At 36.0% G+C, this 15,881-nt stretch overlaps 1 protein-coding gene across 13 annotated transcripts in view; it reads left to right on the top strand.

Annotated features, from left to right (window-relative positions):
• The window catches only part of DMD (dystrophin), a 2,446,616-nt gene that overhangs the window by 1,370,911 nt on the left and 1,059,824 nt on the right, over positions 1-15,881 (top strand). For all 13 annotated transcript variants that reach the window (XM_032426633.1, XM_032426634.1, XM_032426635.1 and 10 more), the window contains one exon: positions 2,124-2,271. In XM_032426633.1, coding sequence (XP_032282524.1) covers positions 2,124-2,271 — 148 coding nt within the window. The remainder of the gene's footprint in view (positions 1-2,123; positions 2,272-15,881) is intronic.

Below are 15,881 nucleotides of genomic sequence, written 5' to 3'. Positions count from 1 at the left end.
ATTCTTAAGTCATTTATTGTGTATTATATAGGGCTGAAAATATATGGAAACATAATTATCATTACACCACGCAAAATGTTTCCAAGATCATTTTGTGGCTGATGGTTATATCACATTTGATCAACCCTAGAATGCCTTTAATTATTAAAGGCTGAATTCTTATTTTTAAACTATCTATAGTTAAAGACTACCCCTTTTGGCTACCATTGGCTGCCTTTTTTAATGCTACCAAAATACTGTTTTAGGTATTTTTAAAGTAAGAAAGATAGTTGGGGTGCCTGGGTGACACAATTGGTTAGATGTCTGACTCTTGGTTTCGGCTCAGGTCGTGATCTCAGGGCCCTGATCTTAGTGTCAAGAGACTGAGACCCACATTGGGCTCCGTGCTCAGTGCAGAGTCTGCTGAAGTTTCTCTCTTCTTCTCCCTCTGCCCCTCCCCCCTCAAATAAATTAAATAAGGAAATCTTTAAAAAAGAAAAATATAGTTAATCATCAAGTGTGGTGTCTGATAAAATGCATTGTAGATGCAGATACATTATTTACAAGATGATAAAGAAGAAGAAAGAAAATCCCAACAACTATATCTTTGAATTATTTAGCTAGTAAGACTTCACCTTGAAAAAAAGGAAATCCTACCAAAGAGCATGGAAGACCGTGAAAGGCACCATTGAAGCCAGAGAGATCTGAGAATCCCCTTTCTGTCATTTTATTCCTGTTTACCTTTTGGCAGACTGCTCAGACTCTCACTTTTCTCCAGTGGAAAATGGGAATAATAATTGTTATGTTGTAGGGGGTGTTGTAGGAGTCCATGAAATAAGTAAAAACACGGAGCCCAGTGCCTGGATCATAGTAACTGTTAAAGAAACGTTAATTCCATTCCTTTCCCACTGAAACAATAGGGAGTTGGGGCATTATTTAAGTTCTAAGATTATTTAAATTTCCTAAATGGAGGTAGAGATCTGAAAAGATGTCGAGATATTCAGAACTATAACCCACTACATCTTAAGAGTAGACCTCAGAGAACTTCCACAGGTTCCTGGACTCTGAGGCAGCCCCACAGCCAGGAATTTTCAGGATGGCTTTTGGTTTAATGCTAGCAAATACCTTTTTGGACAGGCCCTAGGAGACCCAGTAGTTCATGACCCCCTTAAGACTTTAAAACTTACTTTATAGAATGTTTTTCACCTTGACTATACATTAGAATCACTTGGGTGTTTTTAAAAATACCAGTGTCAGGATCCCACCCGCAAAGATACTGATTTAATTGGTGATTTTTATGTGCAACTGTCTTAAGGTCAACATATAACCCTGGCTCATTTCTGCCTCAGTCACTTCTGTGACCAGAACATGACCAGGTACCTCCCTCTTAATATTCTTTCCATGTGCGATATTAACACAGTACCTTGCACTGAGTTCCTTCAGCATTCCAATTGAAAATATTAGCAGATACAACAAAACAAGAAGACTAAATGAAGACAACACTCATCACCTGGTTATATATCAGACTAATATATCAGTTGGTTAAATCTGTTATCCTGGATGCTTGAGGACCTTAATACATAAACTCTTTTGGATCAAAAGTAATATGGAAATTGATAGGCTTCATGAGATAATTTGATTTTTTTTGCTTCAAGTTTTTATTTAAATTCTAGTTAGTTAACATATAGAGTAACATTGGCTTCAGGAGTAGAATTTAGTGATTCACCATTTACATTTAATACCTAGTGCAGATAATTAGATTTTGATCCAAAAAATATGTTGTTATTGAATATCTAGCTTCAAAATACTTAATTTCTTAGATGCTAGTATATATTTTTTAAATTCCTGGAATTTTTTAAATTAAATATGCTCATAGGGAAGAAAATGTTAATACTCCATAATTGTTATTTTTATCTTTGTTTCATTCAAGAAATGTGTTTGATTTTGAAGCAAAAATCACAGCCTTTTATTTTAATTCATCCTTTTTATTCAGTATCATTTATTTATGTTAATTGAAATTGAAATCTACAAATGTGAGAAACTATCAAAATAATATCCTTCTCCACATAATATAACATATATGCTATGTCCATGTAATTTGTATAATCCATTTATTTTTCTCTATCCATATTTTTTGCCTCTAGGCGATTTGACAGATCTGTGGAAAAATGGCGGCGGTTTCATTATGATATGAAGATACTCAATCAATGGCTAACCGAAGCAGAACAGTTTCTCAAAAAGACACAAATCCCTGAGAATTGGGAACATGCCAAATACAAATGGTATCTGAAGGTAAGGTTTTAAGATCTCCTTTTTCAAACTGTCTTTATCTTCGCCACAATATTGCAACTGTTTAACTTCTTTAAGTTCAGGTTGTGAGGGATGATGGAAATTTATAATTCCTGACTTTTGCTGTCATCACTACACGTACTAGAACATCATCAGAATACCATGTTGGGAGCCTGTGCTGTGAACTATTTGTGTTAGGGTGAGAGTTAGCCTAGATCTAACTGGTCTATCTGATGAACTGCAAAGTGTAATCAAATCTGTGATACAGGGAAGAATCTTATAGCACGGTGTCCTGTGTTTTTGCCTTATGTTGAATCCTGTACAGGAGAACTTGTGGTATACTTAACAATAATGTAGTTGCTGGAAATATCCATCATGATAAAATTACAGTTCTCTTTCCCTAGAGACAATTGTGGTGATGTAGCAATATTTCTATATATTCTATTGACAGAATGCCTTCTGAGATAGTCCGGAGGCCAAAACAATGCAGAGTTAATTGGTGGTACTTACTGACTTTTTTATGGTTTGTGTTAATGGAAATGCAACATATGGATTATGACCAGTGTACAGTTTAATTTCAACTTGCTGTGTCTTTTGGGTATGCAGATAAAGATAAATTAGATTTTGGAGGTTATAACTTAGGTTATAAAATATACAGTTAAGGACAGGAAATATTGAGTTTATTATACCAAGTCTAAAGTATTTTGGTAACTTTTTACCTCAAATTGTTCATGTATCAATTTTCAATCAAGCAGATTTGAGTTGTGGCCAATTTTTAATGCTGTAAAATACTGATTAAGACAGATGAAAGCAAAGTAAAAGGTAATTTATTATATGTTCAGACATTTCAAAATGCAGGATTTATAAAAGCAACATCATATTCAACTTTATAGTTCTCTATTCTCATATAATTTCTTGCACAGCAAAAATATGATATTAAGTAAGCATGTAAGCACATACATATAGGTAAGCTGTGTAAACATAATATGAATAATTTTAAAATCTTGTGTAATTATGTGTATATCCATAAAACTTGTATATACATCAGCATTGGCATTGAAGATAGAGGAAATCCATGGCTTTCCAATCTGCCATCGTATAGAAAATACATTTTGTAATAGCACTAAAGTAAATTTGGGGCTAATGCAGCATTACTAGGTCTCGAAAATATGTGCCATTAAGCTGTACTTGAGGAGATGTTAAACCTCTTGCCATCTCCAGAGATAACCTACACAAGGTAGTTATACATTTTAATCTGTTTTTTATTATTTAAAAAATATATACTCACTATAAAAAATAAAGCAATGCAGAAGTGTATGTATACTTCCATTCTACTCCTCAGAGAGTGGTTGTTTTAATATGGATTTTGGTACATATTTCAGGTCAGCATCTTTGGGAGGCCCCCTCTGAGATGGAGATTATATACAGAAGGGTTATTAGGGAGGGCTTTTGGAAATCGAGCAATTGGTTTATGATGTGCCTTGGTATAATTTTCTTCATGTTTCTTGTTCTTGAGGTCTGTTAAGCTTCTTTGAATTATGGGTTTTTAGTTTTCATCAAATTTAGAATTTTTCAGGCATTATTTTTAATGTTGTGTTCTTTTTATTTTCAGTCCTTTTTCTGTGTAATTCGTATTACATGATTTATATTGTCAAATTGACCAATCTAATCTTTTGCAATATCTAATCTGTGGTTAATCCCCTGTAGTGTATATTTTTAACCTTAGACAGTGTTGTTTTGTGTGATTCAACACCTTGTTGAAGTGTGACTTGGGTCTTTTTACATCTTTCATGTCTCTACTCAATTTGTCAATCTTTCCTCTACCTTTTGGAAAATATGGGATACAATTATAACAACTGGTATAATGTCCTTGTCTATTAATTCTATCATCTGTGTCTCTTTCGGGTCATTTTCAATTAAGTTTTCTCTTCATTATGGGTCTTTTTTTTCCTGCTTCTTTGGACGAACAGTAATTTTGACTGAATGCCGAATGTTGTGAATTATAACTTGTTGAGTGCTTGGTATTTTTGTGCTGATAAATATTCTTGACCTTTGTTCTGGGACACAGTTAATTTACTTGGAAGCAACTTGATCTTTTGAGCATCTCTCTTTTAGACTTTGTGAGTTTGAAGCAGAACAGCTAAGTCTAGGGCTAATTTTGCTCCACTACTGAGTCAAAACCCTTCTGAGTATGCTCTCTGATGCCCTGTGAATGATGAGGTTTTCCACAGTGGCTGGCAAGAATAGGCGCTATCCCAGCTGTGTGTGAGCTCTGGTGGCTGTTACTTTTCATCTTTTTGCATAGTTTTCTCCCTCATCATGTGTAGTTTGCTCACATGTAAGAGCTGATCAGGACTCCACTGAAGCCTAGAAGGGAGCTCTCTGGGGGTCTCCAGTGTTCTCTTCCTGTGTATATTTCTCCTGTTTGGTACTCTGCCCTGTGAACTCTAGCCATCTTGGCCTCCTGGAAGTCCCAGCTTCATCTCATCCACTCAAAGAGACCTCCTAGTTTTGTGAGGGTTTCTTTATCCTTTGTCATAACCTGGGACTCTTTCCAGACAGTAAGTGGCAACAATTGTGGAGTCACCTCATTTGTTTCTAATTCCTCAGAGATCAGTATCTTTCATTGTCAGGTATCTAATGTCTTCAAAACCATCATTTCATATATTTTGTCCATTTTCTTCAGTTTTTAGCCAAGAGGCTAAATCTGGTCCCTGTTACGCCAACTTGACCAGAAGCGGAAATCCAAGCCAAAGGATTTTGATGCCATTTGATGTTTTAGTACATTTATTTCTGCATTCTCTTGCAACTGTGTGATGCTTGTAAATGTCTTGAGAATGTCTAAAGATCCTCAGTTTTTGACAGTGTGGTTTAGTTGACATTGATAAACATCTTATCAAAACTTTTCCCCTTAATTGAAGAATTTTTTAAAAGACTATTTTATTTAGTCTGGTTTTTACTCAACTTATACATGAAATAAGAAAGGGAATTCTGCTTGTCCAAGGAAAAGTTCTTCTAGCTAAGGAACTGTGAATGATATTGAAAATCCTCTGAACAGTAAAGGTGTTCTTTTTTTCCCCTACTGATTAGGAAGCTCCAAAATCATGCACATGCATATGTGCATACATGCACGCACACACGTACATAAAATGCCCAAGGTTGTCTTCTATTGTGTTAAGTCTCAGAAAACAAGTCCAGAAGGACACTGTAAGGCACCACCATTATTACTAAGACAAATAGAATCTCTGATAATTTCAGCTATCTTGGCCATAATGATTGTTGATCGAGTAATAACAAATAAGAGAATGAGTTTAAATTTTTGCTAAGAAATTATTTTAGGAAACAGAATGTTGTTGGTGCCTGTTAGTAGCAAACAGATTTGTTGGCATGAACCGGTAATGGTTGCTTTGAAGAAAATCAAACCAAGCTGCCCATATACTAAACAGATAGACACAAGGGTACACTGGAATTTAAAGCCTCATATGTATAATTTTTAGCAAAAATATCATGTATTAATATGAAATAAAATAAAAAGTATGTACATGTATGCTTTTGTATATATATATTTCTATCAAACTGCATTTTATTTAACTCGTTAGCTTGAAAGAAGATAAATCACTGTCCTACTGACACTTGGTATTGTCATTCAAAATAAAGTGACTGCCAATAACAGATAGATGGTCTGGTTCCATGCAACTCAATATTTTTTTTCTCTGTCCCAAGTTAATGATAAAATTAAATATGTGAATTCACATTTTTCAAGATATTCCAGAAATGTGTCATGCCACGATAGGAAATCTCTTTCTAAAAATTAATTTTTTGCATGAGAATATATCAATTATGCTATATGCCACTAAAAACTCATTTGCTAATACATTCACTCAATTATTCATGCATCTTCTTGTATATTCATTCCACCAGCAGTAACTGAGTGCATATGCAAAGTTTTATCACCCACAAAAATATTGACTTGCCACATTAGGCTCTAATAGAAGTTCAGAAGGTTGGCTAAGGAGTTGGAAGCCACATTCAGAAAGTGTGGGTTCAAATCCTAGCTCTTTGAGCTTAATAGTTGCAGAATCTTAAGAAAGTGTCTTACGTGTCTCCATCCGTCTGCTATCTCGTCTCTTAAATAGGAATAAAAATGAGATGTGCAGGTAGCACTTAGATTTACATTTTTCACAGAATAATTACTCATTAAATGAAAGATCTTATTGTAACTAATCACACTTCATAAGTGATTAGCCTATATTTATAAAAACAAAAATTTATTTGCTGAATTACTGTCCCCAACCATCTGAAATACAGATTGGACAACCTGACAATTTCATTAAACCTTATCTTTTTATGAATTATGACATTTTCTCAAAGTACAGCTCTTGGATTAGGAACTGAGGAAAATTCTAGTTCAGCCAAACACATCCTCCTCAGATAGCTGACACTTCTGCCTACTCATTTTAGAACAAGAAGAAATGTTAATGGGAGTTTTCAAAGGGAAAGCTGAGCACCATGAAAGAAAGTTATGAAAATAACATTAACTCATATAGTGACAGAGTGAATTGGTGTGCCAACAAGTACCTTGAGTGAAAATAGGAAAGTGGAAATCATAACGTGTCCTAACATTTAGCTTTACACGTCCTCCTAGAGTAGAAAGCAGTAAGTTTTAAAACATAGACTGTTATTTAATGGGGTTGAAAATTCTTGAGGTTGACAGTAGAAATTATAAAAATTGGGCGCCTGGGTGGCTCAGTTGGTTAAGTGACTGCCTTCGGCTCAGGTCATGATCCCGGGGTCCTGGAATCAAGTCCTGCATCCATCTGGCTCCCTGCTTAGCAGGGAGTCTGCTTCTCCCTCTGACCCTTCCTCCTCCCGTGCTCTCTCTCTTATTCTCTCTCTCTCTCTCTCAAATAAATAAATAAAGTCTTTTTTGTTTTTCTTTTTTTAATTTAATTTAATTTTATTATGTTATGTTAGTCACCATACAATACATCATTAGTTTCTAATGTAGTGATCCACGATTCATTGTTTTGGTATAACACCCAGTCCTCCATGCAGTACGTGCCCTCCTTAATACCCACCACTGGGCCAACCCATCCCCTCACCCCCTCCCCTCCAAAACCCTCAGTCTGTTTCTCGGAGTCCATAGTCTCTCATGGTTCATCTCTCCCTCTGATTTCCCCCCTTCATTTTTCCCTTCCTTCTCCTAATGTCCTCCATGCTATTCCTTATGTTCCACAAATAAGTGAAACCATATGATAATTGACTTTCTCTGCTTGACTTAGTTCACTTAGCATCATCTCCTCCAGTCCCATCCATGTTGATGTAAAAGTTGGGTATTCATCCTTTCTGATGGCTGAGTAATATTCCATCGTATATATGGACCACATCTTCTTTATCCATTCATCTGCTGAAGGGCATCTCGGCTCTTTCCACAGTTTGGCTATTGCAGACATTGCTGCTATGAACATCGGGGTGCATATGGTCCTTCTTTTCACTATATCTGTGTCTTTGGGGTAAGTACCCAGTAGTGCAATTCCTGGGCCAAAGGATAGCTCTATTTTTAATTTTTTGAGGCACCTCCACACTGTTTTCCAAAGTGGCTGTACCAACTTGCATTCCCACCAACAGCGTAAGAGGATTCCCCTTTCTCCACAACCTCTCCAACATTTGTTGTTTCTTGCCTTGTCAATTTTTGCCATTCTAACTGGTGTAAGGTGGTATCTCAGTGCGGTTTTGATTTGAATTTCCCTGATGGCTAATGATGATGAACGTTTTTTCATGTGTCTGTTAGCCATTTGTATGTCTTCTTCGGAGAAGTGTCTGTTCATGTCTTCTGCCCATTTTTTGACTTGATTATTTGTTTTTTGGGTGTTGAGTTTGAGAAGTTCTTTATAAATCTTGGAAATCAGCACTTTTAAAAAAAAGAAATTCTAAAAATCACCATTAGATCAAATATTTAAAAGAGTGGAATATTCTTGCTATTCATAGAAATGGAGCCTGTTTGTTTTATGGGGTAATGCTGCTTAGTGGACAGTATTTCAACTCTGGAAAGCAGTTTGCAGTTACTCAATAAATTAAACATAAAATGTCCACAGGACCCAGCAATTTCACTCCTAGATTTGAAAACGTGTTCAGACAAAAACTTGTAGGTGAATGCTCATAGGAGCACTATTCATAATAGCCACAAGGTGGAAAAAACCCAAATTCCCATTAACAGATGACTAAAAATGAACAGTACTTTCTAAAGAATATTGCCGTGAACAAGCATGACACCTTGACAGCTTAAGAAATTCTGTTTAAAAGCAACTTAAGAAGTAAACAGAAGAGGGATAGTTAAGATGAAATTATTTAGGCTTTAAATCAACAAATGTTAAGCCAACATAGAGATTGGAACAGCAGTGTGTTATTTTGACGTGAGTTAACTGATGTTTTTAGGCAACACATCATCTTTTTAATGTGAAGTTAATTAGTTTTCTGGTATATCTTTCAGTGCTACAGTGTTTTACTCCTCCACAATATATATCATATTGTACATGTGCAATATATTTATATATATATTGCTGTAAATAAATTCAGTTAAAAGCTGTTTACTTTGTAACATAATGATACATCTTAATTCACTGTGATTAAGGATAAAGTCAACATGGATTAAATATGTCATGTTGTAATGTTCATGTTCACCATCAAATCTCAAAACCTTAGTTTAAATTTATGTCCCAGTTAAGCAGAGTATACTTTGCCTTTTCTCAAATTGGAAGCTTGCATGAAGAATGGAAAATTCCATAGAGACTGTAGTTACAGCATGAAAACATTACTGTGAACTCTCAGATGAAACAATAAATGGCTAAAAAAAAAAAAAAAAGGCACTGGTGTCTTGGAATTGGGGAGGGAGGCAAAGAAAGAAGAATCTAAGTAAGAGTCTACGTTTAGCAGGTCTGCAGCTCTGCCTTACCTTGGCTATTTGTGGTAGAGGGAAAAAAAAATCCAAAGAGCTTTTTAAAGGACCCAAGTCTCAGAAGTTTAGATTCACAGAGTACATTGGAGTTAGGTAGGGCCTGCCCAAAGGTTTGAGACAAGTGCGTCCGTGAAAAGGCTCTCTTTCTCATAAAGGAAATCTCACCCAGTTTGCAGTCCAGAAAGGCCTCAAGCATCAGGTGTCATTACTGAAAACCCATTGGCTTGCCCAGAAATAAAGAGAACTGAATGGATGTGCATAGGTCCCTGACACTATCTGCTATCGAGCGAGTTTTGGTACTTTTCTTTGGAGGTACTCTAATACATAATCGGGAATCTACTCCCTGAAATGACTTGATAGGAGATGAATGACTTTGAATGAATATGGATTAAATCAAAGGCTATCTAGAAAAAGACATATGGTGTAAAAGACCAAATTGAATACAAGTATGTTTTCTATACAGTCGGCTTTTACAGTGCTGATTTTCACCAGCTGGCTGGTGAGTTGGACGGCTTCTTAACAGCCGCACTGCAGGGACTCAAATGCTGATAGGAACTTTGATGGACAAATAACTTGAGTAAAAATTTCTGCCATCTGTTGCCCTTCCTTGGGACCCCGATGTTAAGAATAATTCACACTATCGCTGGCCCTTTATATTTCCCCAGCAGTAATAAAATTTTGTTTGTTTGTCCCACTTTCTGTAACTAAAGGACACTAACGTAAGGGAATGAGCATGAAAATTTAGTGCGAGGAGAATTTGTCTCTCGTCACTTGCTTTAGGGTTACAGCATTGTATAAACATGGGAATACATCTTACAGGGAACTTTTCAATGTTATTAGCTGGTAGTGGCAGGAGAATTCAGTCTTAATACAGTTAAACAGTTGGGCACTTCGTTCTTACGTAAATATTTTTAGCCTTTTATTGCTGCTTAGAAACTCCTCTACAACTTCTTGGCTCCTATGCATCTTTTCAGAAGTAGTAAATAACAGATTTATTGGGGGTTTGGCACCATGCAGAAATTCAGAGAGGGGCTCTAAATTGTTGCCTATCCAATGTGTCTTTCATAAAGTAAGTATATTAAAATAACTGGGTAATTCCAATGGCTTGTTCTTGTTGTCCAGCATGGCATGTTTAAGAAGATGACAGATTGCCACCCATTATTGGAAAGAAGCAAGAACCAAAACTATAACTTATTGTAATAACCATAGCAGTAAAGAACTGCTTAGAATGCATGAAAAACAAGTCATCCCTAAGGGATCCCCATTCTTAGAGTAAGAAATTATCAAGAGAGTAAGAATCTGCAAATAAAAGTGAAGCATGCTAATTGCAGATGGCAAATTGAAAAAAAAAAAAAAACTGCTCACATCAACATAGAAGCAATGTGAATTCAAAATTATTATTTGATGAAGCGTAAGATTAATGCTAATATAAGTGATTTTCATGAAGTGCAATAGTTTGCAAAGAGGACGTTCTAGCCACACTGATCTTGCTGTTTCTTCTCTCATAGTTTCTTACCCTTCCTTCTAATGCCTGTTCCTACAATTAATTTTGCTTTTCTCTTTGCTTGAGGGTTCTACCCTAGCTCCAGTTCTTACCTGTATGTCCCAATCCCCTCCCTCTCAGGACTTTTGTACATTTCTCTTTATTTATATACATTTGTGCTCTAATGTTTTTTTTCTCAGACATGGCCTTTTGTAACTTCTCTTATCTTAAAGGTCTCTCTCTCTCTCTTTCTCACACACACACACACACACACACACACACATACACTTTCTTTGTAACACTGCCATCTGCTAAAATTTTAATACATGTTTGCATGTTTATTATCTATATTTCCAACTAGAATGTAAACCTTGCAGGGACTTGGTCTTTCTTGGTTACAGATATCTACTCAGCACTTGGAACAATCTCCTTGTGAGGCGCCAAGTGGCTCAGTTTGTTAAGCACCTGACTCTTGATTTTGGCTCAGGTCATGATCTCAGGGTCATGAGATTGAGCCCCACATTAGGGTCTGTGCTCAGTGTAGAGTCTGCTTAAGATTCTCTCTTCCCCTCCCCCCTGCTCTGCCCTCTCTCTCTCGCTCTCAAAAAAAAAGAACAATATCCTTGTGTATAGTACATATAATACTCATTATAATGAATAATTAAATAAGTGAAAGAATTAATATATTCATCCCATTATTCCCTTAGGTATACTATTCCCAAACTTGTCCTTTCTTCCATTTTTACCCCATCTCGTGTCCAAGAAATGCTCCCTTATATTGAGCTGCCCTGTCCTCTTCTTTGTACAAAGTATTTGAAATTTTCATATTTGCTGATGGTTTAACAGTATGGTGGCTCCATTCTCTTACTCCTTGAGCATATCATAAATACCTGAATCCATTCAACAAACATTTAGTGTGAGCCTACCGCATGGAAGGCTTTGCCAGCTGCTAGGGATACGGAGTTCGCAAAGAAGCCCATTTCCTTTAATAAGCTAACAGCTTCATGAGTTTAGCATATTAAGGCTAAGGTGGAAACACATGGCAGGTGTCATTATTCCAGAAAGTCCTGGAACCAGCCTTGGGGAGACGGGAGTGTTTTTTCTACAGCACTTATTTGTGTTCCCTAGTCCTTTTTGACCCCCCTCCATTACACCTCCGGGATTCCCAAACTCAACTGAGAAAACATGACTTTGGGAGCCAGGAAAGAGCAATATTTTGAAAGGCAGCACGAGGAAAGAGCTAGCTATGAAGAAGTCACACAGAGAGTGAGAAAATGTTCTGATATAAGTTGTAAATCTTGAAAAATGATAAAATTGACAAATTATAGAACAAGAGGCCTATTCACAGATGAGATGGTTCAGGATGAACTATTCGTCAGGCTGAATAGCAAGTATGTAGTCATAAGAACGGTAAACCTTCCTACTCTATAACCAAATTATAGGTACAAGCCAGAGACCAGGATTGTTTGCAAACATCATAATTCACAAATTTTAAAATTCTTGTTCTATTATGAGGCTATAATTGACAGAAACTTTACTGGCAATTAATTTGTATCAAGTCATTCTGATCAAAACTAATAAAGAGGAATAATTCAGGGATATGGGGAGAAGAAAAAAATAGATATGATGGAGATGAATGCATATTTATATGTTCCCCTTAAGGCTTTATTGGTTCACTATTACTTTTTGTCAGTAGACAATTTTAGTTTATAACTATGTAGTCTTCAAGTTTTAATCCCTTCTTTGTCCAGGCTCAGGCTTTCATTTTACTTATACTCATTTTTAGGAATATCGCAGAGAAACTGAAACAATAGACAAATGTGCTACCCCATAGATTCTAGGACTTCATGTAGAATACTGGACTGGTTATTATTATAAGTAAATATCTTACCTTTGATATCCCTCAGAGTACTTGCAATGAAATGAATTTCAATACAATATATATTACACTTAATATTGATCCTAAAAATATTAAATTCTTTAGAAGAGCAAACTTATGGGACCAAATCCTGCCAGCTACCTGTTTTTGTAAATAAAGTTTTATTGGAACTCAACCACACATATTTATTTACAAACTTTGTTGTTACAAAGGCAGAGTTAAGTAGTTACAGAGACTGCCTGGCCTGGCAAAGCTTAAAGTGGGAACTATGTAGCTCTTAATAGAAAAAGTTTACTAACTCTTGCTTTAGAAGATAAGAGTAATAAGTTGCAATAAAAATCTAAGTATCCTTTTTACCTTCTCTTTAAGCATTCTTTGTTACTTGATATAACACAGAAATAGACTTGGGCCATGTTCATAAAACAAATTCAAATTTTGGTAACAAAAAGAGGAAATCAAAATAGACTTGTTATTTAAGTCACCTTTTTAAAAAGATTTTTATTTATTTGAGAGAGAGAGAGAGAGAAAGATCACAAGCAGGGTGAGGGCAGAGGGAGAGGGAGAAGCGGACTCTGCTGAGCAGGGAGGCCGATGCAGGGATTGATCCTAAGATCCCGGGATCATGACCCGAGCCGAAGGCAGATGCTTAACCAACTGAGCCACCCAGGTGCCCCTAAGTCAATTTTCAACTCCAGGAATTAAGAGAAGGGGTTTGATTAAAAACTAAAAGAGGTTTTAAAGTCACTTAAATAATGTGTGGTGGACTTAGTCATTTTGAAGAGTGTATAGCAACTGTCTTACTGACAGTACCACCAGTTGCTCTTGGGTACCTGTGCAGTGTTAGTGGGACAATAGATCAAGTATTCTGTCCAAGAGAGTTCTAGAACTTGTTCTTCTGGAGCTTTTCTCTCACCGTATCAGTGGTCCTAAGCATAGGTCCTAAGCTTGGCCAATCATATTTTTTTCTTGAGACTTTTAATCTTGTGGTAAGTGATAAGGTTGGAGTTTATTGATTCTAATGAGAATGGCCGGTCAAGAACAGCAAAAGACTCCTACTATGGGGACTCTCTGGAGTCCTGCCTGTTCCAAGCTTGATTCTTTGATTTTTCCTTCAGTCCTGTGAACCATTCCATTTCTTTACCATGAATCTCCTTATTGGCAGAGGCAATTTCTGTTGCTTATCAATGAAGAACTAAAGGAAACTTAGCATCATTAAAGAAATTCTTTGTCTAGCCTTTTATAAAGAAGTTTGAGTCCCCTTGGAAAGCCTGCAAAACATAACCATTTGCATGTAATGAACAGTTTGCAATACTTTGAGATTGATGCGCAATTTGTATTTGACAGGAAAGAAACAATTAGGATCAACTGTGGTCGTATATTCCAGAATACCAGTGTTGTTTCCACGCTTTAAGTGTTGTTGGATCATTATATGAGATTCATAATTTTGTCCTGTTGTACCCACTTTTGCATTACCATTCAGTCTTAATTTATTATACACTATTAAAAGTTTTTAGGTAATTTGTTCTTATTGCTACTCAGACATTAAAATGTCTGCAGGCTGTGAAAATGAATAAATTTGATGTGCCAGCCTAGTGCTCCAAATCCTGGCATTACAACTAATAGTACAGGCTTATATTGTATTGTAAATCCTAGTTAATGTGGATTTATCTTGAAAATCCCATTTTACTGCTATTTTCAAATAATACATTTTTTCAAACATTTCATCCTTAAATTTCTATTTGTTTTTAATAATATATGGCTTTTGTATGTGCTTACAAAAGGACAATATATGTATTTTTAAATACTAATAGTGGATTGGTGAAATAACCTTAACTTTAAAACAACACAGTTGTTAAGCTGTGCTGTACTGCTTATGAATTTCTTTAGCCGAGGCTTATGAACATTTGTGTAAGATGTATGTTATAAGGAGCAAACTCTACTAAGTCCTAGTTCATAGGAATTTGAAAATTTAATCTCATAACCAGGGCTATCCCTAGAAGAGTATTAAGGGCAATTCAACCAGTACATAACCACCCAAGATAATATCATTAAAAGGAGGCTGAACTGTTGAGATATTTTATAGTCTCCTTGGGATATCATTTAGAACAGAAATTTTGAAGTAGAATTATAATGATGTTTAGATAAGAGAAGCAGATGACACCAACCACTCCTCCATGCACGGGGCTTAGGAGACCATGACTTAGTTGTCCCACCCAAGAGATGAATCTGCCCATAAGATTACATGTATTTTAGAGAACCTGTGTACCACCCCTAAGTTCTAGCTTGAACATTTAGCCCTGCCATTTCCTTGTATTTCAGTTAACTTCCCAAATCAATACATTTATTCAGTAACCTTTGAGAGGGGAGCTGCTGTGTGTCAGATGTGCAGGGTGCTTAGGCTGTTGAAATCGACACGATCCCAATCTATTCAGAGGATGCAAGGTTTACCAAGTTGATGAACATTTAAATGATTGTCACATAAATGGTATATTCAGAAGATGGACATTTAAGCAATTAAAATAACAGCTAAGAAGTGTAATAGAAGTAGGTATAATATCAGGGGAGTCAGGGAAGGGAGAACAAAAGAAGTTAAGTAACTGGCTAGAAGATTTGGAAGAGCGTTGCAGAGGAGGTGATAAGGGAAATGAGCAAGAGAAAGGCTACGTTCAGAAAAAGGGGGAAATATTTGAAAAGTGATGGTGTTCTAAAAAATGGTGATACAAGTAGGACACAATGAAAAGTACTCTTGTCAGATCACAGATACCTGGGAAGAAATGGCCAGAAATGATGGTGAGGACATCATTTCCTTTTTTTGTTGGTTACATTTTTGTTTTGGGGGGGGGGGTTTGTTTGTTTGTTTTTAAAGGGCTACTATCTTCCAAACTGTGAGTCATGAATCAGTTTGTGGATCACCACCAGCATTTATTTTGGATGAAACAAAATAGAAAGTATCAGGGTTCACTGCACATACTGGAGAATTGTTTCATAAATTTTTGTTGTTACTACTTCATTTGTGTGTGTGTGTGTGTGTGTGTGTGTGTGTGTGTATGTGCTGGGTTCTTTCTGATAGAGCATTACAAGGTGGTAATGTGATGAGTATAAGGGAAGAATTTTGTTTAAAAAAAAAAAATAAGAAACCAGTTTAAGAAATGGATAATTTGGGAAGATGGTATAAGATCAATTTTACAAAAAACATGCCCAGAAAGATGTAATACAAAATTTATTTAAGTGCAGTAGCTTATAAAGTTTATTTAAGTGCCTTGGTATTATAAAGGTTACAAGTGATATTACTTGAT

Source organism: Phoca vitulina, unplaced genomic scaffold (assembly GCF_004348235.1).
Source record: "Phoca vitulina isolate PV1807 unplaced genomic scaffold, GSC_HSeal_1.0 scaffold35, whole genome shotgun sequence".
NCBI lineage: Eukaryota > Metazoa > Chordata > Mammalia > Carnivora > Phocidae > Phoca > Phoca vitulina.
This window is presented reverse-complemented; position numbering and strand designations above follow the sequence as displayed.